Below are 27,579 nucleotides of genomic sequence, written 5' to 3'. Positions count from 1 at the left end.
ACCACCATTTGACCTAGATAGTTTGTGTGTATGCATTGATATGTAGGCTACATGTGCCTTTTAAAAAAAAATACAGTTGAAGTCGGAAGTTTACATACACATTAGCCAAATACATTTAAACTCGGTTTTTCACAATTCCTGACATTTAATCCTAGTACAAATTCCCTGTCTTAGGTCAGTTAGGTTCACCACTTTTTTTTAAGAATGTGAAATGTCAGAATAATAGTAGAGGATGATGATGTATTTCAGCTTTTATTTCTTTCATCACATTCCCAGTGGATCAGAAGTTTACATACACTTAATTAGTATTTGGTAGCATTGCCTTTACATTATGGTCAAACATTTTGGGTAGCCTTTCCACAACCTTCCCACAATAAGTTGGGTACATTTTGGCCCATTCCTCCTGGTGTAACTGAGTCAGGTTTGTATAGGCCTCCTTGCTCACTCGCCTTTTCAGTTCTGCCCACACATTTTCTATAGGATTAAGGTCAGGGCTTTGCGATGGCCACTCCAATACCTTAACTTTGTTGTCCTTAAGCCATTTTGCCACATTTTTTCCTCCAGACATAACGATGGTCATTATGGCCAAACAGTTCTATTTTTGTTTAGTCAGACCAGAGGACATTTCTCCAAAAACTACGATCTTTGTCCACATGTGCAGTTGCAAACCGTAGTCTGGCTTTCTTATGGTGGTTTTGGAGCCGTGACTTCTTCCTTGCTGAGTGGCCTTTCAGGTTATGTCGATATAGGACTCGTTTTACTGTGGATATAGATACATTTGTACCGGATTCCTCCAGCATCTTCAGAAGGTCCTTTGCTGTTGGTCTGGGATTGATTTGCACTTTTCGCACCAAAGTATGTTAATCTCTAGGAGATAGAATGCATCTCTTTCCTGAGAGGTATGATGGCTGCGTGGTCCCAAGGTTTTTATACTTGCGTACTATTGTTTGTATAGATGAACGTGGTACCTTCAGGCATTTGGAAATTGCTCCCAAGGATGAACCAGACTTGTGGAGGTCTACAGTTTTTTTTCTGAGGTCTTGGCTGATTTCTTGTGATTTGCACATGATGTCAAGCAAAGAGACACTGAGTTTACATTTACATTACATTTAAGTCATTTAGCAGACGCTCTTATCCAGAGCGACTTACAAATTGGTGAATTCACCTTCTGACATCAGTGGAACAGCCACTTTACAATAGTGCATCTAAATCATTTAAGGGGGGTGAGAAGGATTACTTTATCCTATCCTAGGTATTCCTTGAAGAGGTGGGGTTTCAGGTGTCTCCGGAAGGTGGTGATTGACTCCGCTGTCCTGGCGTCGTGAGGGAGTTTGTTCCACCATTGGGGGCCAGAGCAGCGAACAGTTTTGACTGGGCTGAGCGGGAACTGTACTTCCTCAGTGGTAGGGAGGCGAGCAGGCCAGAGGTGGATGAATGCAGTGCCCTTGTTTGGGTGTAGGGCCTGATCAGAGCCTGGAGGTACTGCGGTGCCGTTCCCCTCACAGCTCCGTAGGCAAGCACCATGGTCTTGTAGTGGATGCGAGCTTCAACTGGAAGCCAGTGGAGAGAGCGGAGGAGCGGGGTGACGTGAGAGAACTTGGGAAGGTTGAACACCAGACGGGCTGCGGCGTTCTGGATGAGTTGTAGGGGTTTAATGGCACAGGCAGGGAGCCCAGCCAACAGCGAGTTGCAGTAAAACAGACGGGAGATGACAAGTGCCTGGATTAGGACCTGCGCCGCTTCCTGTGTGAGGCAGGGTCGTACTCTGCGGATGTTGTAGAGCATGAACCTACAGGAACGGGCCACCGCCTTGATGTTAGTTGAGAACGACAGGGTGTTGTCCAGGATCACGCCAAGGTTCTTAGCGCTCTGGGAGGAGGACACAATGGAGTTGTCAACCGTGATGGCGAGATCATGGAACGGGCATTCCTTCCCCGGGAGGAAGAGCAGCTCCGTCTTGCCGAGGTTCAGCTTGAGGTGGTGATCCGTCATCCACACTGATATGTCTGCCAGACATGCAGAGATACGATTCGCCACCTGGTCATCAGAAGGGGGAAAGGAGAAGATTAATTGTGTGTCATCTGCATAGCAATGATAGGAGAGACCATGTGAGGTTATGACAGAGCCAAGTGACTTGGTGTATAGCGAGAATAGGAGAGGGCCTAGAACAGAGCCCTGGGGGACACCAGTGGTGAGAGCGCGTGGCGAGGAGACAGATTCTCGCCACGCCACCTGGTAGGAGCGACCTGTCAGGTAGGACGCAATCCAAGCGTGAGCCGCGCCGGAGATGCCCAACTCGGAGAGGGTGGATAGGAGGATCTGATGGTTCACAGTATCGAAGGCAGCCGATAGGTCTAGTTTGAAGGTAGATCTTGAAATACATCAAAAGGTACACCTCCAATTGACTCAAATTATGTCAATTAGCCTATCAGAAGCTTCTAAAGCCATGACATAATTTTCTGAAATTTTCCGAGCTGTATAAAGGCACAGTCAACTTAGTGTATGTAAACTTCTGACCCCCTGGAATTGTGATTCAGTGAATTATAAGTGAAATCATTTGTCTGTAAACAATTGTTGGAAACATGACTTATTAAACACGTTTAGAAGGGAGATTACTGCATGACACATTGAGTAACCCCCTTCCCCTTATAAACAGGGGGGAAATTATCAGAGTGAAACTAACAGCCCCAGCATTCCTCTGCAGAGAGGTTTTATGTGCAATTCACTCATGGTCAATCTCAAGAAGTGTTGCTTTGGTGGCAATGGTTTAACATTGTGGTAGAATGCAATATGCTTCCGATGCCTTCACTGTCAAATACATTTTTGCTCATGACAGAGGGAAGAGGAATAGAAATAGAGATTGAAAAACAGCTAGGCCTAAACAGATAGCAGATAGAGGGAGCAGAGAAATAAAAGGGAGAAAAGGGGACAGTTGAGATAGGAGGAGAGACGGAGATATAAGCCATTTGAAGAGCATAGTAAATCTGTGAGGTGAGAGAGAGCAGCATTAGTTTCAGGCCATTTGTGGCAGTCGCATCTCAACTGTCTCCTCCAGCACCTAAGACTGGACCCAATGAGCCACATCTGATGGAAACCAGTCCAAACGGGGTAAGATGATCTTCTCTGCTTCGCTCTGTCCTCCCCACCAAACCTCACCACTGACTGCCAGTCAGACAGACACACCATAGAACAAAATCGTGATAAAAGAAGGGATGAAAATAGGAGGTAAGGTTGTAAAAACACAGTCCTTGGGCAAAGCAGAAGAATGGAATGAGAGGGCCTTTGATTGAAGTCCTGGTATGTGAAGGCGAACGCCCACTCTGAAGTGGGTTGGAGCTGTAATCTGGACTGTGTCCTTTGGAAATGTATTGCATTCTTTTCACCACGTCAAGAACAATGAGGCAGACACCAATCAGACTAGGCTCATGTTGTTCCTTTACTGAAGACAACCAATGATGCATAATATGAGACCCCACCTCAGGGTAGGTGTTATGGAGTTATCAAGTTCAGTGTCGATGTTTGGGTAAAATCACTGAGGAAGCCCCGGAAAGACAGTAAAAAAGCCATATTGCAAATCAAATGTCTTTTGTCACATGCGCTGAATACCTTCATCCTGCTTGTAGACTAGTCAAACGTCATTGCCATCCTCCTCTCTTTCATGTTGGCAAAACGGGTCTATGGCTCTGTCATACAGTACACTTGTAGTTTTTGTTGTCATAGGCTAGCAAGCATTTTAGCTAGGTAGCCTAACTTCTTCCCATGGGCAACATTGAACCAGCTACGTTAGCTAGCTAGTTAATGTGAACCTACTAGGCTACATATTGAACTTCAATCGTCTCAGGCCAGTGGCACAACATATTCATTTATGGTTAGATCAGAATCGCCATCAAAATCCACAAGTCCAAATCCCCATCTCCATCCATGGCTTAGGAAAGGGACGATTTAGCAAGCTAGCTACTGCAGGACATCAACACAAGCTAGCTACTGCAGGACATCAACACAAGCTAGCTACTGCAGGACATCAACACAAGCTAGCTACTGCAGGACATCAACACAAGCTAGCTACTGCAGGACATCTACACAAGCTAGCTACTGCAGGACATCAACACAAGCAGACCAGAAACTGAGAAGTTTTTCTGAAAATGATGTTTTGCAAAGGAAGTGATTTGAGTGGTCTGAAGCCAAATCCAAACTGGCCAAATGCTTGCTGGCACCAATCAATCAAATGCTACGGCGACAACATGTTGTACTCTTTCGATCCAGACAGCAACAGATACCTGGGCTACACAGACTGAGACAAATCATACGAATTAACAGAAAACAAAAATGTACGTCTTTGCAGGACGTAACATATCATGAGAAATGGATGACGTTGTACACAACTGTGCACCACTTCCAGGAACCCGTTTTGGCACTAAATTACACCCGGTTGTCTCTCGACTCAATGCACCTGGTGTATGGAGTTGGTGTCTGTGTGGGAGAGAATCATCTCTGTGGTAATGCTGTTTATTTAGAACCCGATAGGAACACTTTATTGGTTTATTAATACATTCATATTCCACTGTTATTTTAGTCTAGCATAATGTATCTATGTTACCGCTAGTTTTTATTCAAAACTTAACATTAAAACGCATTAGGAAACTTGTATAGGATGTGCATGTGTGTATGTGTGTGTGTGTGTGTTTGTCCGCTTGGGCTCGCACGTGTGTGTCCTAAGTGCTTGTGCCTGTATTTGCAGCATCCCAGTTGGACAATTAGAGGGTGACAGTCCCATTACTGCGGACCTAGCTGTACAAAGGCATTGCCTCCACTGACTGACAGAGAGCTCTGCCCCTCACTAAATAACTGTCAGCCTGCAGTCCTCAGCCTTGACCCCTCTGGCAGCCTCCCTCGGAGACACACAATGCCACTCCTGAGCCCTCATTGGCAGGCCTTGCACCTCCCACAGCCAAACCAAAAAATCCATTCAGCTCCTGGCTCCACCTGATTCGCCAGGCTTTGGCTGCCCACAGCTTGCCAATAGGGCGCCAATGTAGCCTCAGGGTGTTGGTGATTGGCCGGAGTAGAAGTGTTGGTGCATTCTGCAGGTCTCCCAGGAATAGGCTAGAAGAAGCAAATTGAGTCGTGGAAGTAGATTGGGCAATAGAAGGGAGGGAGGTTAGCAAGCAGCGGGGGAGGAAAACTGCAGCAGCAGCACCCCCCCCCCCCCCCACACACACACACACTCCTCTTCCCCTTCTTCCTCCTCCTCCCCCACCAAACAGCAGCAGCCACATCTTTACTCTAATTATACATAGTGTGTTTCCCTGTACGACCGTCTCCTGGGATCTGCCTATTGTCCTTGTGTTAAGAAACCTCAGGGACCGGGAAGAAAGCAGCCATTTAACGAGTCATCTGTCTCCAGGGCCCTCTGTCTTTATGTTGTGGAGAGAAAAAAGCAGTGTTGCCCTCTGCCTCATCCATTCAGCCTGGAGAGCAAGGGAATGTGGCTGGCTTTATACTGCAGTCTGACCTGCAGGCAGAATGTGTGTCTGTTTCTACTCTATTCTTCCTGGATGGGGATGATTGTTAATGCAGAGAGGCCACTGGTCTATTTCAACAAAGTTCTTGCTGGCTTCTCTGATCTTTGATCTAAATTGGCCGGCTAATGTAATAATTGGGGTTGTTAGTCTGTTTTTAATTTCCATTCATATTTGTACTCTTTCTAATGATCCCCTCTACCCCACGTTCTGCACCTCCGTCAGGGTAATGGTATGTTTGTGTGCATGCGCTTGCGTGCATGTGTGTCCGTGTGTGTTTGTGTCTGCGATACAATGGCCAAACCACCAATTTGTAGAATATTTCAGAGGAAGACCAGGTGTGGGAAAAAAATGTATATGTCAAGAAATTTGTTTGCAACAAGGTAACTCTCAAGCTCAGAGCCTCTCGGTGAAGACATGAAGTCTCTCTGAAAGCATGTCTTTAATGTGATGGTGTTTGTATTGGGAAAGTGCTGCTGGCGCTGTAAAGCGTAAATGTAGCCTATTTATGTGATATGGCTATGAGGTTGGAGATGTGTCTCTGAAGTTGTTTTCTCTCCTGTTACTTCACCTCTTTGTTTTCTTACCTAACACTATCTCCCTAGTGGTTAGTGTGTTGGGCCAGTAACCGAAATGTCACTGGTTTGATTAGAAGTAGAAAAACCTGTTGATGTGCCATTGAGCAAGGCACTAAACCCCAATTTGTTCCAGGGACGCCGTACTACTATGGCTGACCCTGTAAAACAACATATTTCACTGCACCTATCTGGTGTTTGTGACGATACATTTCTGTTGCTGTATTTTGGGGGTGTTTCTTCTCTTCTCTTACCCTCGATCTAAGCATCTCTTAGGGAGACAAGTTGAACACACAAAGAAGTATGACCTATGCATCATGTCCCCACATATCTTTCACGTGTTCTTCACATACCTTTTCACCGAGATAAAGTAATGGATATTTGGCCAATTATTGCAGTTAGAGGATTAGGCCAAGTTGCTCTGTGGGATGAGAGGATTTAGCTCAATAGGACATTGTGTGTGGAGTAGAATGGAGTAGAATGCCTGAGTGTGAATGTCAATAGCAGACCAGGAATACCTCCTCATCAGGTGGCTACTACTGCTCATTTATATTGATGGAGCTCCTCTCTGTGGTACCTGTTCAGGGAAGGATGGAGGTAAAGAGAGGGAGAGAGAGCGGGGGCAGAGAGGGAACAGAGGGGAGAGAGAGGAGAGGGGGTAGCGAAGGAGGGAGAGCAGCAACTAAAAATCCATATTTCAGTGCCCTGGTACTGTGCTTTGTTCATTTCCCATTCAGCTTCCGATCCATAATGGAGTACCCTGTGTGCAGAGCCGCAGACACAGCTGTTCTTTATGGGATCAGGGATAACTGTGTGCGAATGTGGCTGTCAGTGGCTCTCACTTGAGAGATATTAAACCTGAGCTCAGTGCAGCTCCTTCTCCAGCCATACCTCCACTATGACTATTTAAAACAATATCTCAAGAATTCATTTTGTTTTCCAGTGGCACTAAACTGGCATGTTTTTATATGCTCGCATTCTTTCATATAAGGTTGTTATTTTACTTTGTGTGAGGACGGAAAACTTTGAAGGCTGGCAAAACTTGAGCTTTGAAATTCCGCCTAGTTGGTATTTTATTTCAGTCTGTTCAGTCTCTCTCTCTCTCTCTCTCTACCTCTCTACCTCTCTCTCTCTCTCTCTCTCTCTACCTCTCTACCTCCCACTGCCTCCACCCCTCTCTGTCACTTAGTTCGTAATAAATGCCCTATGCTAGAATCTGAATTTCTCTATCATCAAAACCAGAGATATCTTTTCTGTCAGCCCTTTGAAGACAGACAAGCATACAGCAGGAAAGATCACAGCAAGACAACACTTACATTTAGGTGGAGTCAAACAAAGCATGTACTTTTGCCATTTCCCTGATGTTGAACAAAAGGAACAAAGAGGTTGAATGAAAAGAAGGATGCGTCATCAAAATGAAATGGCTTCTCGCACAAACCAGAGATGATTCAGGGATTCCTGTGCTTCTCTGGGATTTCATTTTTCTCGTACTCTATACTGTCTTTGAATATCACTTCAATCATGTAGCGACTTGTTATCAAAGACATTAGACGCCCCTATGAGGAAGTATCCATCCTGGTCACTGCCCTGTATGATCGCCTGTAGTGCCCCCTAAAGGAAAGCCTGTGAACAGCAATCGTATTCTCACTATTCTGACTGCTGACCCAACTATCTATGTCGCAAGTATTTTAGACATTGGTTTGTGTGTGCATTGTGCATCTAAGAGAGAGATAGAGTCTTGCAGAGAGACAGAGGGAAGTTGAGAGAATAAGGGGGAAAAGGGAAGGAGAGCGTTAACTTGCCAGTCAGACAGTGAGAATAAATGTTGGTGTCGCATATAATTCCCATTAAAGCCATGCAGATATTTGCAGAGAGCTCTTAATTAGGGGTGACAGTTGTGACGGCTGCAGTGTGACAGAGAGGTTCCCAGAAGGCTTAGTCTTCTCCTGATTGGCTGGCATTGCCTGATCTGTCTGTCATCACCCCCTCTTACTATCCAACGCACGGTCACAACGTCTCAGGGCTGACGGTAACTGTGCAGCTAATAAGCACCACTGTTTCTTATCCCTCTGACTCTCTCTACGTGTACTGTTGAGGTGCCACCTCTGACTAGTGCTACTTTATCTTTCTCCACGGTAGAGCGTGGTACAAAGCAGTGCCCCTTTTAATGACAATGTTAGCTTGTAAGGGTTACAACATTCTCCCTTCTATTTACACTTTACACCAGGGTATCCCAAACTCGGTTCTGCCCCCCCCCCCCAACCTTTATTTATTAACTAGGCAAGTCAGTTAAGAACAAAATTCTTATTTACAATGACGGCCTACAAAAATAAGGAGAGAGACGTCAGGGTAGAGCGTGGTTAGAGCGTTGGACGAGTAACCGAAAGGTTGCAAGTTCGAATCCCCGAGCTGACAAGGTACAAATCTGTCGTTCTGCCCCTGAACAGGCAGTTAACCCACTGTTCCTAGGCCATCATTGAAAATAAGAATTTGTTCTTAACTGACTTGCCTAGTAAAATAGAATGAAGGAATTTGTGTGGCCTGGCCTTCAACCATTAAAAAAAAAAATAACTAACTGTCAGTGTGTAAACCTCAGATTCACATTTTATGTATGACATTAGCCTGTAGCACACCTTGCTGAATATATCTGTCCACAAGGTCTTTCTTTGTTGATTTATTTATTTCTGGGTTCTTGTGAATAATTTGAGGATGGGAAAATCCAATGTTGAACGAGAAAGAAATAAGATGACCAACATCAACTAAACATCAAATTACTCCCTATCAGTGTAGACATCAAATGGACAGGCGCAATCATAAACACTTGAATCAATTAAATGGGCCGACTGAAAGTTCCCACTAGTGAACTAATTAGAGGCACAGCAGCGCTAAATCAATGGAAATGTATTCCTTTAGATTCTGTCTGTGTTTTGCTGCCTCTCTTTCTCCCTGGAGAGTTAAACAGAATGCTAATTTCTCATCTGATTCTTCATCTGTCCACGGTTGACAGTAATTAAGGCAGTCACTCTTAAAGAACTACAAATGTGTCACTTATCAGATATTTGTTCTGTCAGACACAGAACCAACCCGTCCTTTACATCTTCTAGTCTATCCCGTCTAGGAGAGAGAGAGACGGAAGGATAGAAAAGCTGCCTTTCATCATTAGCGCTCCATTCAAACAACTCAATTGAGCAGTCGTCACTCAGGGAAGTCCCAGGGCTCTGAGATTCCGCACCTCTTCATTTATCCAATTTATCGATACAACGAGTGTTCGTTAAGAGACACTCGAAAGAATGTGACATCTGGTCTCAGGTGGCCTTAAAGTGGAATTCTAAGCAGCTAGAAGCAGAGGCGAAGTGCCATGTGAAAGCTTCCTTCCTCTTGGGTCTATGAAACTGAACATGTCATCAACACGGCGTGGCTTTGATGTTCTGTGAAGAGACCGCATGCCTGGGTGTGGAATCTGTGGATGCGGATCCAAGGCATGTGGAAATTTCAGATGTGTATTTTTCACATGGCGGCCTCCTGAATGATTCAACTGAAATAGTCATTTTGATGCACCAGTTAGAGCCCGCGGAGTGAATCCTTTACCTGTCAAACATTTCAGTACACACAGACATGGATGCCTACAGAGATGCCTCATTTGTACACAGGGGGAAAATACTGTTGTATGTTGACATTCCCGCTCTGTTAAAGAATTCTGTACCTTTCCATAACTAGAATGCGTGTTTTACTAATATATTTGGCTTTTTTGGGGGGATAGGGAAGAATATACAGCCTCTGCACATTGCTCAACTCTTAATAGAGTTGATATTATTACCAGGAAGCAGTATGTGTGAACAATCTGTTATTCTACATATCCTCTCTCTGAAACGCATTTGAGATTGAAATTCCAGTGTTGCGTAGCCACATCCATGTCAGTGTGACAAGAGATGTGGGTCTGTGGGTGGAGAGGAATAAGTCTGATTAGATGGGGAGAGTAATCATCACAGAACAGCGCTTCCAGTCAGTCAGTCACACTGATCAGAGTAGCCTGAGTGCTTTGATAGATAACGGCTGCGATAAAATGCCCTACTGCCCACACACGATCTCAGGAAGATGAAGTGTTACACACAACACATGTACAGGTAGCCGACAAAATAATGGAACCACTTGAGTAAATGTGGGATGCAGGGTATACTGAAAGCAGATGCTTCCACACAGGTGTGGTTCCTGAGTTACTAAGCAATTAACATCCCATCATGTATAAAAATGCCGGATGAGCATGAAAACAATGTAAACCCTATGCCAATGGCCGTCTCAGTCACCAGATCGCAACTAAATTGAACACTTATAGGAGACTGTGGAACAGCGTTTTCCACCACCATCAATTAAACACCACATTTTCTATTGGAAGAATGGTGTCACATCCCTCCAATAGAGTTCCAGACACTTGCAGAATCTATGCCAAGGAGCATTGAAGATGTTCTGGCTCGTGGTGCCCAACGCCCTATTAATACACTTTATGTTGGTGTTTCCTGTATTTTGGCAGTTACCTGTATATTAGCTATTATGTCTCCTATTGGAATTGATTGCAAATGGGAAAGACGACAATCGAAGCTCATGGAAAAGAGATTGCTGTGGCAGGTAGTGAGTGAATTTAAGATGGATGTGTAGGAAATTAAGAGAAGGGTATCATGTTCAAACAGAGAAATGTTTTATGCAAAAGCCAGTTGCCGGTCGTCGGATGAAGTAATTTCATTTTCACGCATGATTTCCAGCCCCGCAGACCAGGAAAATTGCATAGGAGAGAGAGAGAGGATTTATTTTTACAATTTGAATATGTGATTACTCCTCCCGACTTGTTACCGTGGAGATGGTTCAATCCCCTCTGAGACAAAAAAAATGTCTCTAAACGTAAAAACACAAACAGTTTGCCCTAAAAAAAAACATATGCAAATTGAGAGAAAATTGTCTAAACTTTCCACCACTTAAAAGTAGATGAAATCTAATCTTCAATATGCCATCTCACCTGCGCTACACCTCTCAGAACCAATTATCACAAGCTGACAGATTTCTCTTTTGCACTTTAGCTCTAACTTGTACATTTACCAACTCTTCCTTTGAGTTCAGTCCTCAAAGGGCTTCTTTGTAACGAAGTGGTAGGCTGATCAGAGCAGATGCATGCCTCACCGTACATCTTCTTTAGTATCATACATTTCATCATATTCCCTGTCAAGTGCTCTTGACAGTTTTAGATTGTGACTCACTTGAATCTTCATGACCAACCTTGGAACCTTGAGGCTCTCATTCAATCTAAACTGTCGGATAAGTCAAAACAACACAGGGTGATATTCTATGTCGTGCTGCAGATGCTTTTATACAATGTGACTTACAGTCGTGTGCAAACATTCTACGTATGGGTTGTCCCGGGAATCGATCCCACTACCCTGGCATTACAAGTAAAAGGCTCTACCAACTGAGCTACAAAGGACCACAAATATCACCCTGTACCCTTTCTGAGCCGTGCTTGTCTCATACAACGTGTAATACATAGTGTTTATATCTCCCTCTGCCAGATCCGCTCAGACCAGGACCTGGAGAAAGGGATCCGCTACAGCATCACTGGAGCAGGGGCGGACCAGCCTCCCATTGACGTGTACAACATTGACCCTGTGCACGGCAAGATGTTTGTCACCAGACCCCTGGACAGAGAGGAGAGGGCCTCCTACCATGTGAGTTACATTGCTTGTTACTGTCCCTCCACACATCTGTCTGTCTGTCCGTCCGTCTGTCTGTGCAGGGTGGCAGTCGTAATTCACAGTGACACAGTAATGGCAGGCAAACATGACACAATTTTGCCACGAATTCATCACGTTTTTGCCACTGCAAAACAAATGTTCCAACAAATGTTCTATGAACTTGGGCTAGGATCAGTACGTCGGGACTCGTGTAGTTTGAGCGGGTCAAGGACGCACCAATGATGGCTGTTCCGTTCTCCAGACTCCTGTCGGATATCTGACATGTCCAATATTTTGATATTTTGGTCATGCATCTTGTATTATGAGCAGTGCTACCACGCGATTGGGCAAGGACTGCTGCCAATAGCCAATGAGGGTTCAGCACGTTAGACCAAAACAATGATGGCGAAGAGGAAAGCGACAACAACACGCACCGCGTGGACCGAGGTGATGGAAGACATATTGGTGGTGCTGTGGAGAAAACGCAGCTGCCTTTTCAATTGGCGAGTTCCTCTTTGAATATTTTAGACCATTCCATTGGTCCTTAATTGAAATCGCCACAACACCTGGGGCACCGGGCCATGCAAAACAAACACCACCAATATTACATCCGCATCCTACCAGGACACCTACCATGACAGAAACCAAAAAGGTAATTTCATGTTATCATTATTATTTCATATTAAGTCCATATTCTGCGCCTCTGTCTCTTTTTTGATGTTTCGACACATAATAATGTAAACACTAATGAAGCAGCTCACAGTTTGTGTGCCGGCATTTCTTTCCTACAGCAACCAGGAAATGCAGTGCGGGATCAACTAGGGCATCATCGTGTAATGTGAGCACCCACTTCCTGGGGTTGATGATGGTCGAAATGAAAGATTTGGGACAAGGAAACCGCGGAATGTGAGCTGTTTTAGAAGTCGTGTAGTGTGTATTCTCAGCAAAAGACTGGTGTACTGCTGTCTCAGATTCCGAGTACTGCCCTTTACCAACACGGTCGTGTTTTGGGCCCGACTTTCCTTTCTGTGCGAAATGAAAGAAAGATTGCCTTGACAGAGCACAGATTTCTGCAGCCACTCAAGCTGTCAATTAGGCTAGATTGAGGTTTTTCAGCAGAGAGAGAGACGGCTTGGAAAAGGAGTGTGTTCGTCTTCCACTGCTAATGAACAGGCGGTGTTCTGGGTGTTCTGTTTGGGGATCACACACATTGTCTACAGTTGCCTGTTTACCCCCATCAGACTGGAACATGTACCCCGTGAACTCTTCCTGCACACTTCAGACATGCTCACAACATCTCATAACAATGTCCACTGCCACATCAAAAAACACTTCACGTTCTGATAGCCCTACTGTAAACACGATTATATTACATGATTTGATTTACATTTTTGTTGGTTCCCAGTCCATATGGGCTTATTTATTTATTTTACTAGGCAAGTCTGTTATGTACTTGAGTGAAGACCCAAAAGCGGTTTTAACAGAAAACAGAGTTCTTTAATGAAAAACAGGAATGGCATAAATCTTCTTCCAACGTAGTCAATGGAACAAAAAGAACGTTAGTATAATGCAGGATGCACCTGCCAGGCAGACTCCGACAGGATAGGACAAGGTGGAAGCAAACGGGACGACAGCTTGCTTCTGGCATCAAAAACACAAACAAGAATCAGACACTGAAAGTAGCAGGAACAGAGAGAGAAATAGAGACCTAATCAGAGGGGGAAGGGAGAACAGGTGGGAAAGAGTGAATGAGCTAGTTAGGGAAGATGTAGAACAGCTGAAGAATGAGAGACAGAGAAGGTAACCTAAAAAGACCAGCAGAGAGAGACAGAGTGAAGAGAAAGGACAGGAACAGACATAACAAGACATGACAAAGTCAGTTAAGAACAAAATGTTATTTACAATGTCAGCCTACCGGGGAACAGTGGGTTAACTGCCCTGTTCAGGGGCAGAACGACAGATTTTTATCTTGTCAACTCGGTGATTCCATCTAGCAACCTTTCGGTTACTGGCCCAACACTCTAACCACTAGACTACCTGCCACCCTATATAACACAATATCAAGTTTGTGGTACCTTAGTAAACCAGCTCATAATTTTATTTTGTTAATCCTAAAGACACATTTAGCTCTATTACAAACACTTAAAACACACAGTTCTCCATAACAGATTAGCAGCCAACTCTAAGATCCTGTCAGTCAGTAAGTCCAAGGCCCTCCCTGTTTTTTGCAGCTCTCTCTCATCTCCCCTTGGCCCGACTCACTCATCTCTCAGGATTCCTGTTGGTCCACTTAGTTCCAGATGAGGTCCTGTCTGTCATTACTCCTAGAGTATCAGTCACTATTCCAGAGCCTATCGTCTGTTGGAGGTGGAGGTCTAACCTGGCCAGGCTGGCCCCGTGGTGTCTGGTCTCTTTATGAGGCTGGTGGATGTTAGTACACCTGCTGCTACACCTCTTGGCATGGGAGGGATCAATAAGTCATACAGGTCCTTGGGTTCTTGTTAAGTTCTAGTGGACTGGACTGGAAACTGTAAACAACTATAAACAACCCTGAGCTTGAGAGGAGCCTGGTGTTAGAGCCTGGTGTTAGAGCCGGGTGTTAGATACCTGGTGTTACCACTTGAGAGGAGCCTGGAGTTAGTGCCTGAGAGGAGCCTGGTGTTAGATCCTGGTGTTAGAACCTAAGAGATTTCTGGTGTTACATCCTGAGAGGAGCCTGGTGTTAGAGCCTGTTGCTAAAACCGGAGAGGAGCCAGGTGTTACATCCTGAGAGGAGCCTGGTGTTAAAACCTGAGAGGAGCCAGGTGTTAAAGCATGAGAGTATCCTGGTGTTAGAACCAGGTGTTAAAGCATGAGAGTAGCCTGATGTTAAAGTCTGAGAGGAGCCTAATGTTAGAGCCTGGTGTTAGAGCATGAGAGGAGCATGGTGTTAAAGCCTGAGAGGAGCCTGGCATTAGAACCTGGCGTTAGAACCTGGTGTTAGAACCTGAGAGGAGCCTGGTGTTAGAACCTGAGGAGCCTGGTGTTAGAACCTGAGGAGCCTGGTGTTAGAACCTGAGGAGCCTGGTGTTGGAGCCTGGTGTTGGAGCCTGGTGTTGGAGCCGGAGAGGAGCCTAATGTTAGAGCCTGGTGTTAAAGCGTGAGAGGAGCCTGGTGTTAGAGCCTGGTGTTAGACCCTGAGAGGAGCCTGGTGTTAGATCCTGGTGTTAGAACCTGGTGTTAGATCCTGGTGTTAGATCCTGGTGTTAGAGCCTGGTCGTTGGAGCCTGGTGTTGGAGCCGGAGAGGAGCCTAATGTTAGAGCCTGGTGTTAAAGCGTGAGAGGAGCCTGGTGTTAGAGCCTGGTGTTAGAAGCTGGTGTTAGAGCCTGGTGTTAGACCCTGAGAGGAGCCTGGTGTTAAAGCCTGAGAGGAGCCTAGTGTTAGAACCTGGCGTTAGAACCTGGTGTTAGAGCCTGGTGTTAGACCCTGAGAGGAGCCTGGTGTTAGAACCTGAGAGGAGCCTAATGTTAGAGCCTGGAGTTAGAACCTGAGAGGAGCCTGGTGTTAGAACCTGGTGTTAGAACCTGGTGTTAGAGACTGAGAGGAGCCTGGTGTTAAAGCCTGAGAGGAGCCTAATGTTAGAGCCTGGTGTTAAAGCCTGAGAGAAGCCTGGTGTTAGAACCAGGTGTTAAAGCATGAGAGTAGCCTGGTGTTAGAACTTGGTGTTAGAGCATGAGAGTAGCCTGATGTTAAAGTCTGAGAGGAGCCTAATGTTAGAGCCTGGTGTTAGAGCATGAGAGGAGCATGGTGTTAAAGCCTGAGAGGAGCCTGGCATTAGAACCTGGCGTTAGAACCTGGTGTTAGAACCTGAGAGGAGCCTGGTGTTAGAACCTGAGGAGCCTGGTGTTAGAACCTGAGGAGCCTGGTGTTGGAGCCTGGTGTTGGAGCCTGGTGTTGGAGCCTGGTGTTGGAGCCGGAGAGGAGCCTAATGTTAGAGCCTGGTGTTAAAGCGTGAGAGGAGCCTGGTGTTAGAGCCTGGTGTTAGAGCCTGGTGTTAGAAGCTGGTGTTAGAGCCTGGTGTTAGACCCTGAGAGGAGCCTGGTGTTAGATCCTGGTGTTAGATCCTGGTGTTAGAACCTGGTGTTAGATCCTGGTGTTAGATCCTGGTGTTAGAGCCTGGTCGTTGGAGCCTGGTGTTGGAGCCGGAGAGGAGCCTAATGTTAGAGCCTGGTGTTAAAGCGTGAGAGGAGCCTGGTGTTAGAGCCTGGTGTTAGAAGCTGGTGTTAGAGCCTGGTGTTAGACCCTGAGAGGAGCCTGGTGTTAAAGCCTGAGAGGAGCCTAGTGTTAGAACCTGGCGTTAGAACCTGGTGTTAGAGCCTGGTGTTAGACCCTGAGAGGAGCCTGGTGTTAGAACCTGAGAGGAGCCTGGTGTTAGAACCTGGTGTTAGAACCTGGTGTTAGAGACTGAGAGGAGCCTGGTGTTAAAGCCTGAGAGGAGCCTAATGTTAGAGCCTGGTGTTAAAGCCTGAGAGAAGCCTGGTGTTAGAACCTGGTGTTAGAGCATGAGAGGAGCCTGGTGTTAGAACATGAGAGGAGCCTGGTGTTAGAACATGAGAGGAGCCTGGTGTTAGAGCCTGGCGTTAGATCCTGAGAGGAGCCTGGTGTTAGAACCTGTTGTTAGAACCTGGTGTTAGAGCCTGAAAAGACCCTGATGTTAAAGTCTGAGAGGAGCCTAATGTTAGAGCCTGGTGTTAAAGCCTGGTGTTAGAACCTGAGAGGAGCCTGGTGTTAGAGCATGAGAGGAGCCTAGTGTTAGAGCCTGGCGTTAAATCCTGAGAGGAGCCTGGTGTTAGAGCCTGAGAGGAGCCTGGTGTTAGAACCTGGTGTTAGAACCTGAGAATAGCCTGGTGTTAGAACCTGGTGTTAGATCCTGAAAGGACCCTGATGTTAAAGTCTGAGAGGAGCCTAATGTTAGAGCCTGGTGTTAAAGCCTGGTGTTAGAACCTGAGAGGAGCCTGGTGTTAGAACCTGAGAGGAGCCTGGAGTTAGAGCCTAGTGTTAGAGCATGAGAGGAGCCTGGTGTTAGAGCCAGAGAGGAGCCTGATGTTAAAGCCTGAGAGGAGCCTAATGTTAAAGCCTGAGAGGAGCCTAATGTTAAAGCCTGAGAGGAGCCTAATCTTAGAGCCTGGTATTAGGGCCTCAGAGGAGCCTGGTGTTAGTGCCTGGTGTTAGTGCCTGGTGTTAGTGCCTGGTGTTAGTGCCTGGTGTTAGTGCCTGGTGTTAGTGCCTGGTGTTAGTGCCTGGTGTTAGTGCCTGGTGTTAGCGCCTGGTGTTAGCGCCTGGTGTTTGATCCTGGTGTTTGATCCTGGTGTTTGATCCTGGTGTTAGATATTGGTGTCGGAGCCTGGTGTCGGAGACTGCTATTAGAGCCTGGGAAGTTCCTTGTTTTAGTCACCTACTAGTTAAGAAAGTGAGAGCATCTTCACTCACAGTCAGTGTTAAGTCAATTAGCACTAGACTCTCACTTTATGAGTTACCTGTTGAGAACCTTCTCTGCTCTTGGGTTTTCACTGCTCATGGTTGACGAAGATAACTTTATATTTACTGGTCTGTTCTTCAACAAGAAAGACATGACTGGTGTTTTTGACAGACTTCCACCAGATGAAGATGAACTCTGAGGTTAGCGTGTGGGTGAAGTTGAGTTTTTCTCTACAGACAGCTGTAGGGAGAGAGCAGCTGGGAGCCAGCCTGGAGATTTCTGTGCGTGCGTGCGTGCGTGTGTGTGTGTGTGTGTGCGTGCGTGATGAAGGATATATTGCTGGAAACTTTCTAAGTTTACCAGTAAACTACCAGAATGTTGGTAATTTTGAAGTAAAAGAATTATGATGCCTTTTGGGGTACTTCAGATTATAAAAGGTGTCTGTAGTTTTATCTGGCCATCTGTGTGGCCTTAAAAATACTTATGGCTGTAGGGGCAGTATTGAGTAGCTTGGATGAAAGGTGACCAGAGTAAACGGCCTGCTCCTCAGTCCCAGTTGCTAATATATGCATATTATTATTAGTATTGGATAAAAACACGCTGAAGCTTCTAAAACGGTTTGAATGATGTCTGTGAGTATAACAGAACTCATATGGCAGGCAAAAACCTGAGAAGAAATCCAAACAGGAAGTGAGAAATCTGAGGTTGGTCGATTTTCAACCCAGCACCTATTGAATTCACAGTGGAATATCGATGAAGTTGCACTTCCTAGGTCTTCAACTAGATATCAACAGTCTTTAGAAACTGAATGAGGCTTCTACTGTGTTGTGAAGCTGAATGGGAGCTGAATGAGCCAGGTGTCTGGCAGAGAGCCAAGGGCTGGTCATGCGCAATTCACATGATAGCGACCTGCATTCCATAGCTTCTCTACAGACAAAGGAATTCTCCAGTTGGAACTTTATTGAAAATTTATGATAACAACATCCTAAAGATTGATGCTATACTTAGTTTGACAAGTTTCTTTGATCTGTAATATAACTTTTTGACGTTTTCATCCGACGTTCTGATGGACCTGCACGAGTGTTTGGATTTCTGTACTAAACGCGCTAACAAAAGTAGCTTCTTGGACATACATAATGGACATTATCGAACAAATCAAGCATTTATTGTGGAACTAGGATTCCTGGGAGTGCATTCTGATGAAGATCATCAAAGGTAAGGGAATATTTATAATGTGATTTCTGATTTCTGTTGACTCCAACATGGCGGATAATTTTATTTATTTTATTATTGCATGGTTTACTTTTTCCGTACAGTTCTTTTGAAATTTGACACCGCGGTTGAATTAAGGAGAGGTATATCTATAATTCCATGTGTATAACTTGTATTTTCATCTACATTTATGATGAGTATTTCTGTTGAATTGATGTGGCTATGCAAAAGCACTGGATGTTTTTGGAACGAGTTAACGCCAATGTAAACTCTGATTTTTTATATAAATATGAACTTTATCAAACAAAACATACATGTATTGTGTAACATGAAGTCATATAAGTGTCATCTGATGAAGATCATCTAAGGTTAGTGATTAATGTTACCTCTATTTGTGCTTTTTGTGACTCCTCTCTTTGGCTGGAAAAATGGCTTGGTTTTTCTGTGAGTTGGTGGTCACCTAACATAATCGTTTGTGGTGCTTTCGCTGTAAAGCCTATTTGAGATTGAACACTGTGGTGGGATTAACAACAAGATTACCTTTAAAACGGTATAAAATGCATGTATGTTTGAGGAATTTTAATTATGAGATTTCTGTTGTTTTGAATTTGTGGCCCTGCACTTTCACTGGCTGTTGTCATATCATCCCGTTAATGGGATAGCAGCCCTAGGAATTAACACAGTCTAAAGAAGGCCAGTTTTATTGCTTCTTTAAACAGGACTGTGCTAACATAATTGCCAAAGTGTTTTCTAATGATCAATTAGCCTTTTAAAATGATAAACTTGGATTAGCTAACACAACGTGTCGTTGGAACACAGGAGTGATGGTGGCTGATAATGGGCCTCTGTACGCCTATGTAGATATTCCATATAAAATCTGCCATTTCCAGCTACAATAGTCATTTACAACATTAACAATGTCTACACTGTATTTCTGATCAATTTAATGTTATTTTAACGGACAGAAAATGCGTTTTGCTTTCAAAAACAAGGACATTTCTAAGTGACCCCAAACTTTTAAACTGTAGTGTGTATACTGATAAAGCTGTGAAACATGATCCTAAATATAAATCAGCAACTTAGTGAAAACCATTGGTGTTTAATATGAGGGTTACCGCATGAAATATCCTTCATAGTCTTTACACACTTTCATTTATTTGACTACGTCAATTTGTCTTTGTTGTAAATGTTTTTGGCGACAAACTGTTGGCAGTTGTGAAAACGTTTTGTGTTATTTAAAAAATAAAGCCATAGTTGATTCGATGCTTTTTTCATTAGTTAGGCTCGTTTCTCTTGAACCATTTGGTCACTAGAAACTCATGGTCAATGTAGACACGCATATTCAAAATTAATACTATATATGTTTTTCATTTGATTTATTGTTCAAGTATAAATGACCAAAGTTATCATAGATTGCCTTTGATTACCTGTTAGTTACCTAAATTACCAAAGATTCGGATAACTTTGGTAAATTACCAGTCGCTTTGCAACCCGGTAGCTGTGTGTGCGTATGTAACATGTTTCTACATGCGGGTTTGTGTGTGTGTCTGCAAGACCACATCAGTGGTTGCTGTGGTGGTTCTGGTAGAGTTTTCTCCCCGTGGTTGTGTTTTTCAGGCCCGCCCTCCAGCATGCTAATGACAGGACCAAAACCACACATTAGCAGTCCACACACACTGCTCACACACTCTTCACACACTCCTCCAGGCTCTCAGATCAAATTTCCATTGGCTCTGTCAGCCCCACCCCACCCCCACCCCCCCTTTCCCCACTCACCATGCAGAGCCCACAGCTGAGAAAACAGATTGGGCTTGTTTGTTTGTTTGTGTTTCTCTCTGTTTGTTTGTTGTGCTCTGGCCTATGGAAACTCATCGTCTGGGGGAATAATAAGTGGCTGAAGCAACAGGGTTTGAATGCGTTTATACAGTGTGAGTGTGTGTATGGGTATGTGTGTCTAAGAGCAGAAGTCAGCCTGTGTGTGTGTGTGTGTGTGTGTGTGTGTGTGTGTGTGTGTGTGTGTGTGTGTGTGTGTGTGTGTGTGTGTGTGTGTGTGTGTGTGTGTGTGTGTGTGTGTGTGTGTGTGTGTGTGTGTGTGTGTGTGTGTGTGTGTGTGTGTGTGTGTGTTTGCACACTACGGATGCGACTCAAAAGCAAGATGAGTCATTTTTTCAGGAAGGCAGGTATCGATGCTGTAGCTTGAGGCTCCTCTGTACCATTCAGTCCTCGAATGAACATGGCCTCTTTCTGTGAATATTACAGAGATGCTATTAGTCAATGTTGTACTTAGTGTTATTAAAGGGTCCACTGCCCACATGTCTGTGAAGGTGTATGAGAACGACAACCTCAGACCTCAGGCTCTTGGTCTTTGTCTAGGTTTGTATGGTTTTATGTTTTTACAGAGCTATTGGGAGAGACAATGATGCTGTCCTTTGCCTTTCAAAGCTTCTCTCCAACATAATGTTGTCTGGAGCTGTGAGACATCTGTAGTCAACATGAGTATATTCAGACATGGGGTTGTTACAGCCGGGTTGGAGAAGAAGTCATAGCAGTGTATGTATTGATTGTCACTCTTTCCTCTTAGGGTCCCCCACTGTTTCTTTGTGATTCTCTCTGTGTATCTGACTCATTACTGGTATTACACGATTTTCTCACACTGTGATTCACAGGGAATTTTTGTGGATTGGCTTATCTGCTTATCTCAGTAAAAGACATTGTGGCCAATCAGTGGTGGTGTTGCACAAACCAACAGGACAGTCATTTTCCCTAGGAGAACAAAAGCCAGACACCACATGAGTTGTGTTGAATAGAATAGAGTGTCGAGGTGTTCTCTGGGGCTCTTGCTGTGTCTGCTGAGCAGCACACACCTCAGGCTGTATCTGTGTTTGGACACAACACCTTATATTCTCTTTCTATTATTGGCAATTATCAGCACAGGCAGTCCAGCAGGCTCTTTCTGTCACGACAAATAAAAAACTGGAATTACTGCTTCAGTTGTGGAACTTCCAATGAACAAACCTCTCACAACCAGCAATCAAAATCAAGGTTGCATGGCAGAAATTCAATGGTCAGAGATAGTGGATTTTCATGGACTCTCTAGTGTGCAATTACAGTAAACATACTTGTGAAAGAGATCTGCAATGGCAGAAATACTTGCAGTTACAGGATGAATTCCAGCCTGTATGCGTTGTCCGCTGTCATGTTTGTGTCAATTTGCCTTATGTGATGTTTCATGTCGATCAGTGCTGCGTTATGTATCGTCAAAGTTACTGTGGCATTTACAGAACTTTACACAATGCTCGTGTGGTTTCGTTGTGTTGTTTGCAGCTGCGGGCCCATGCTGTGGACATGAATGGGAACAAGGTGGAAAGCCCCATAGACCTGTACATCTACGTCATCGACATGAATGACAACCGACCAGAGTTCCAGAACCAGGTCTACAACGGCTCTGTGGCTGAAGGCTCTAAACCAGGTACATTCACTATGACTGAATACAGCGTATTGCTTCTTCAAGTGTATCTGAGAACACCTAGTGAACAGAAGCATGGACATTTTAAAGGCAGAGGGAGCAACCGTATCATGGTTGGAGGAACACTTGTTTTACCAGTCAGACATCGATGTTTGTTTACTTTGTGTTCAGACAATGTTCTGCTGCACAGTTTAATCTCAGGAGATTTCCAAACAACGCAGGCGAGAGACAGAGAGAGGGAAAAGAGCACACACACACACACACACATTGCAACAATGGTCTCTCCTCAGTGGAGCGTGGATCTGTTGTCTGTTTTAGAACAAACTCTTCAAATATGTTTGGTTCTTCTCGTTAATTAGCAGAGTCTGCCTTTTCAACTGACTGGTACTCTCTTATAAAAACCTATTATTTTTAGTATATGAGGACAAAGTGTGTGTTGGGGTTACAACACTGTCAATTGTGTTGGTGAAGAAAACGAAGGTCGCACAGCTTATTAGCTAATTATTCTGAAATTTTCTCGCATAGCTAGCTAGTGGAATGTGAACACAATGTCCCACTATTGTATGATGGAGTTAACACACTGACAAGTACTTTTACATAGATCATAGAGCTTTTCCCTCTCCCTTTTTCTGTCTATCTATTCCCTTCTATTGTATGCAATCATGAATTTTAAATGAGAGAGTGTGCCACTTAGCTATGGTTGCCTAATTGACTATTTAAGGAAATGAGAGTGGGGCCATTTTTCATCACTGGTGTATGTTCTGTGGGACGATTTTACTTTTCTGGGCCATTTTAAGACACAAAGAAGTTCAGCGCCATGTTTATCCAACGTATCACTTCAACTTTAAGCTGCTTTCTTTCGACTGGTAATGAGAATGGGCCTCCCCTCCCCGTAACTCTTTTGGTTCCATCAGACAGAATGTTCTTCTAGCTGCTCAGAGCAAAGGGAGATGTGTGATGCGTTCATCTCTAGTGTATCTAGAAGACTCTGATATCAATGTGTCTCTGAAGTATTACGGCTTATCCCCCATCTACTCTGGCTGCTATGTAAAAGCATTCAAAGAGACAGACCTGCGGGGGGAGTTGCCCTTATCGCTGTCGCCAGATGCGACATTGTGTATCAAATCAATCCATCAGTGAAAGTGGGTTTGAAATGTCACGCTCGCCATCCGCCACCACCCGCGTTCTTCCATCGGGAGACACAGAGACAAGCATGTCATTGCATTGGATCGGTCTTACATGCAAGTCATGATGCAATTACAGAATGAACTAATCCAATTGTTATCGTGATTCAGACAGGGAACAAATGTGATCTGACCAGTGTGGTATCCATCCACGTGTCATCATTAGGGTATTCTGGGAGCTTGCTGGACAAGTTATTGGATGGTTATTGTAAACTGATAAGTTTCGTTGACAAATTGGTGAACCCCATGTATTTTATTTAAAAGGAGATGAAGAAGAACCCTCAAACACACACCACCACCACTCTCTCCTCGTGCACAAGAGATCACAGAGACAACACTCACGTGATAGAGCCGGGAATGTAAAAGGATTTCTCTATTTTATTGTAGAACGAGGCCCTCCTTCCTCAGAGCGTAGTTCTATACTCTATCCCGCATGCTCCCTCTGTGGCGGACAGACGGGAAGTAGTTCCTTTTCATGGCCCTTTTAGAGAGACTCTGAAATGAGAGCAAAAGACAAATCCAGCGGAGTGGGGGGGATTGGGGGGGGGGATTCTGTCCTGAAGAGTTTGCTAACAGTCAGAGAAAGATGTAAGAGTTCCCACCGCCTCCTGGCCTGGGGTGCTTATTAGACCCCAACATCTGTACACAGGTGAGGAGAGATGGAGGGATGGAGGAACGCAGGGATGTTTCAATCAGTGTAATGGACTCAGAATTTGTGACTGACTGCTCGTTCTGTGCTGTGTGCAGGAGAATACTTTTTCCTGGGTGATACTTTACAGAGGATTTAAGACCAAATAGATGGAGTCTCAGAGCTGGGGAGGGCATTTAGCAGGAAAGGCCACCCAGAGATGGAGGACCTTCAGACAGCAGTAAGTGCTTTGGTTGGTTACAAACTCTGCTGCCTTACATTCACAAACACACACCTGGGTATGAATATCGTAAACATGTTGTGGTTCCTTAGGGACTTCATCAAGTTTGCAAGCCAGAGATACAGAAAGTATTCAGACCCCTTCCCTTTTCCACACTTTGTTACCTTACAGCCATATTCTAAAATACGCACAATACCCCATAATGACAAAGTGAAAACAGTTTTTAGAAATGTTTGCAAAGTTATTAAAAAACAAAAACAGAAATACCCTATTTATGTAAGTATTCAGACGCTTTGCTATGAGACTTGACATTGAGCTCAGGTTTATCCTGTTTCCATTGATCATCCTTGAGATGTTTCTACAACAGCCACACTCCTGTCTATATAAAAAAAAACAATCCATGAGGTCGAAGGAATTGTCCGTAGAGCTCCGAGACAGGATTGTGTCGATGCGCAGATCTGTGGAAGGGTACCAAAATGTATGCAGCATTAAAGGTCCCCAAGAATACAGTGGCCTCCATCATTCTTAAATGGAAGAAGTTTGGAACCACCAAGACTCTTCATAGAGCTGGCTGCCTGGCCAAACTGAACAATTGGGGGATGGTCACTCTGACAGAGCTCCAGAGTTCCTCTGTGGAGATGGGAGAACTTTACAGAAGGACAACTATCTCTGCAGCGCTCTACTAATCAGGCCTTTATGGTAGAGTGGCCAGACGGAAGCCACTCCTCAGTAAAAGGCAAATGACAGCCCGCTTGGAGTTTGCCAAAAGGCACCTAAAGGACTCTCATACCATCAGAAACAAGATTCTCTGGTCTGATGAAACCAAGATTGAACTCCTTGGCCTGGATGCCAAGCGTCACGTCTGGAGGAAACCTGGGAGCATCCCTACGGTGAAGCATGGTAGTGGCAGCATCATGCTGTGGGGATGTTTTTCAGCGGCAGGGACTGGGAGAATAGTCAGGATCGAGGGAAAGATGAACGGGGCAAAGTACTGAGAGATCCTTGATGAAAACCTGCTCGAGAGTGCTCAGGACCTCAGACTGGGTCGAAGGTTCACCTTCCAACAGGACAACAACCCTAAGCACACAGCCAAGACAACGCAGGAGTGGCTTTGAGACAAGTCTCTAAATGTCCTTGAGTAGGCCAGCCAGAGCCCGGACCTGAACCCGATTGAATATCTCTGGAGATACCTAAAAATAGCTGTGCAGCGACTCTCCCCATCCAACCTGACAGAGCTTGAGAGGATCTGTAGAGAACAATGGGAGAAACTCCCCAAATACAGGTGTGCCAAGCTTGTAGCGCCATACCCAAGACGATTTGTGGCTGTCATCGCTAAAGGGGCATCAACAAATGACTTAGTGAAGGCTCTGAATACTTATGTAAATGTGATATTTCAGTATTTTATTTAGTTTTATACATTTCCAAAAAATATCTAAAAACCTGTCTTTGCATTGTCATAATGGGGTATTTTGTGTAGATTCATGAGGGGGGGGGAACTATTTAATCTATTTTAGAATAGGGTTTGGCCGGTAGGGATATCCTTGTCTCATCGCGCACTAGCGTCTCGTGTGGCGCGCTAACCAGGTCGCCAGGTGCACGGTGTTTCCGCCGACACATTGGTGCAGCTGGCTTCCGGGTTGGATGTGCGCTGTGTTAAGAAGCAGTGTGGCTTGGTTGGGTTGTGTTTCGGAGGACGCATGGCTTTCGACCTTCGTCTCTCCCGAGCCCGTACGGGAGTTGTAGCGATGAGACAAGATAGTAACTACCAACAATTGGATACCACGAAATTGGGGAGAAAATGGGGTAAAATTCAACAACAAAAAAGGGGGGAGGGAGAATAAGGCTGTAACGTAACAAAATTTGAGAAAAGTTTAGGGGTCTGAATACTTTCCGAATGCGCCGTATATACAAAAGTATATGGACACCCTTTCAAATGAGTGGATTCCGCTATTTCAGCCACACCCATTTCTGGGTGTATAAAATCAAGCAAACAGCCATGCAATGTCCATAGACAAACGTTGGCAGTATAATGGGCTGTACTGAAGAGCTCAGTGACTTTCAACGTGGCACCGTCAGAGGATGCCACCTTTCCAACAAGTCAATTTGTCAAATTTTTGCCCTGTTAGAGCATCCCCGGGCAACTGTAAGTGCTGTTCTGGTGAAGTGGAAACATCTAGGCGCAACAACGGCTCAGCCGCAAAGTGCTAGGCCACACAAGCTCACAGAACAGGACCGCAGAGTGCTGAAGCATGTAGCGCGTAAAAATCGTCTGTCATGCTCAATACCGAGTTCCAAACTGACTCTGGAAGCAACGTCAGCACAAGAACTGTTTGTTGGGAGCTTCATTAAATGTGTTTCCATGGCCGAGCAGCCGCACACAAGCCTAGGAAGATCACCATGTGCAATGCCAAGCATTGGCTGGAGTGGTGTAAAGTTCGCTGCCATTGGACTCTGAATCAGTTATAACGTGGTCCGACAGATGAATCTGGGTTTGGCCGATGCCAGGAAAACACTACCTGCCCCAATGCATAGTGCCAACTGTAAAGTTTGGTGGAGGATGAATAATGGTCTGGGGCTGTTTTTCATGGTTCGGACTAGGCCCCTTCGTTCCAGTGAAGGAAAATCTTAATGCTACAGCATACAATGACATTCTAAACAACTTTGTGGCAACAGTTTGGGGAAGGCCCTTTCCTGTTTCAGCATGACAATTCCCCTGTGCACAAAGCGAGGTCCATACAGTAATGGTTTATCAAGATCGGTGTGGAAGAACTTGACTGGCCTGCACAGAGCCCTGACCTCATCAAACACCTTTGGGATGAATTGGGACACCGACTGCGAGCCAGGCCTAATCGCCCAACATCAGTGCCAGACCTCACTAACGCTCTGGTGGCTGAATTGAAGCAAGTCCCTGCAGCAATATTCCAGCATCTACTGGAAAGCCTTCCCAGAAGATTGGAGGTTGTTTATAGCATCAAAGGGGGACCAACTCTATATTAATGCCCATGATTTTGGAATGAGATGTGTCCACATACTTTTGTCCAAGTAGTGTATAAAATAGATTTCTTCTCCCTCAAGTCTGTTCTTCTCTAATAATTCCTTCAGCATGGGAAGTTGTGAAGACATGTGAAGAGACATTGCAGTAAATTGTTCTGACTGCCCATGCATTGAGGTGTGAGGTAATTTTCTGGCGGCTGGTTTTCATTGGTCCCTCCCGGGCATGGCAGGGTTGTGTATGGTGGTGGGTGGAGCTGCAGTGTGGTCTGTTAAAAGCCCGGGGAGGGCCAGTAGTGCCATTAGAGCCAACTTTGTGTGACCGCAGTGATTTGTGTCCCCTTTATCACTCTGTCCCTAGACACACACACAGAGTGACTGCCACATCCCTCTCCTTCTCACCTCTCCTCCTTGGCCTCATACTCCTCCTCCTGCCCTTCCACACAGCCTCTCACCCACTACTGCCTCCCCATATTAATATTGTACTCTACTTTACCTGTCCCTCTCTCAATGCCTGTTTTTAATCCTCCTCTTACCCTCCTTTTCTTGTCTTTTCCTCTTCCAACCCCTATCTCTCTCCCTCTTGC

The 27,579-nt window shown here is 44.9% G+C and overlaps 1 protein-coding gene across 2 annotated transcripts in view; it reads left to right on the top strand.

Moving 5' to 3' along the window:
* The window catches only part of LOC135542116 (cadherin-4-like), a 250,989-nt gene that overhangs the window by 186,411 nt on the left and 36,999 nt on the right, over nucleotides 1-27,579 (top strand). For both annotated transcript variants that reach the window (XM_064968776.1, XM_064968778.1), the window contains 2 exons: nucleotides 11,650-11,805; nucleotides 21,807-21,951. In XM_064968776.1, coding sequence (XP_064824848.1) covers nucleotides 11,650-11,805; nucleotides 21,807-21,951 — 301 coding nt within the window. The remainder of the gene's footprint in view (nucleotides 1-11,649; nucleotides 11,806-21,806; nucleotides 21,952-27,579) is intronic.

This window comes from Oncorhynchus masou, chromosome 6 (genome assembly GCF_036934945.1).
Source record: "Oncorhynchus masou masou isolate Uvic2021 chromosome 6, UVic_Omas_1.1, whole genome shotgun sequence".
Classification (NCBI taxonomy): Eukaryota; Metazoa; Chordata; class Actinopteri; order Salmoniformes; family Salmonidae; genus Oncorhynchus; species Oncorhynchus masou.
The sequence above is the reverse complement of the archived record's forward strand: the minus strand, read 5'-3'. Positions and strand labels throughout refer to the sequence as shown.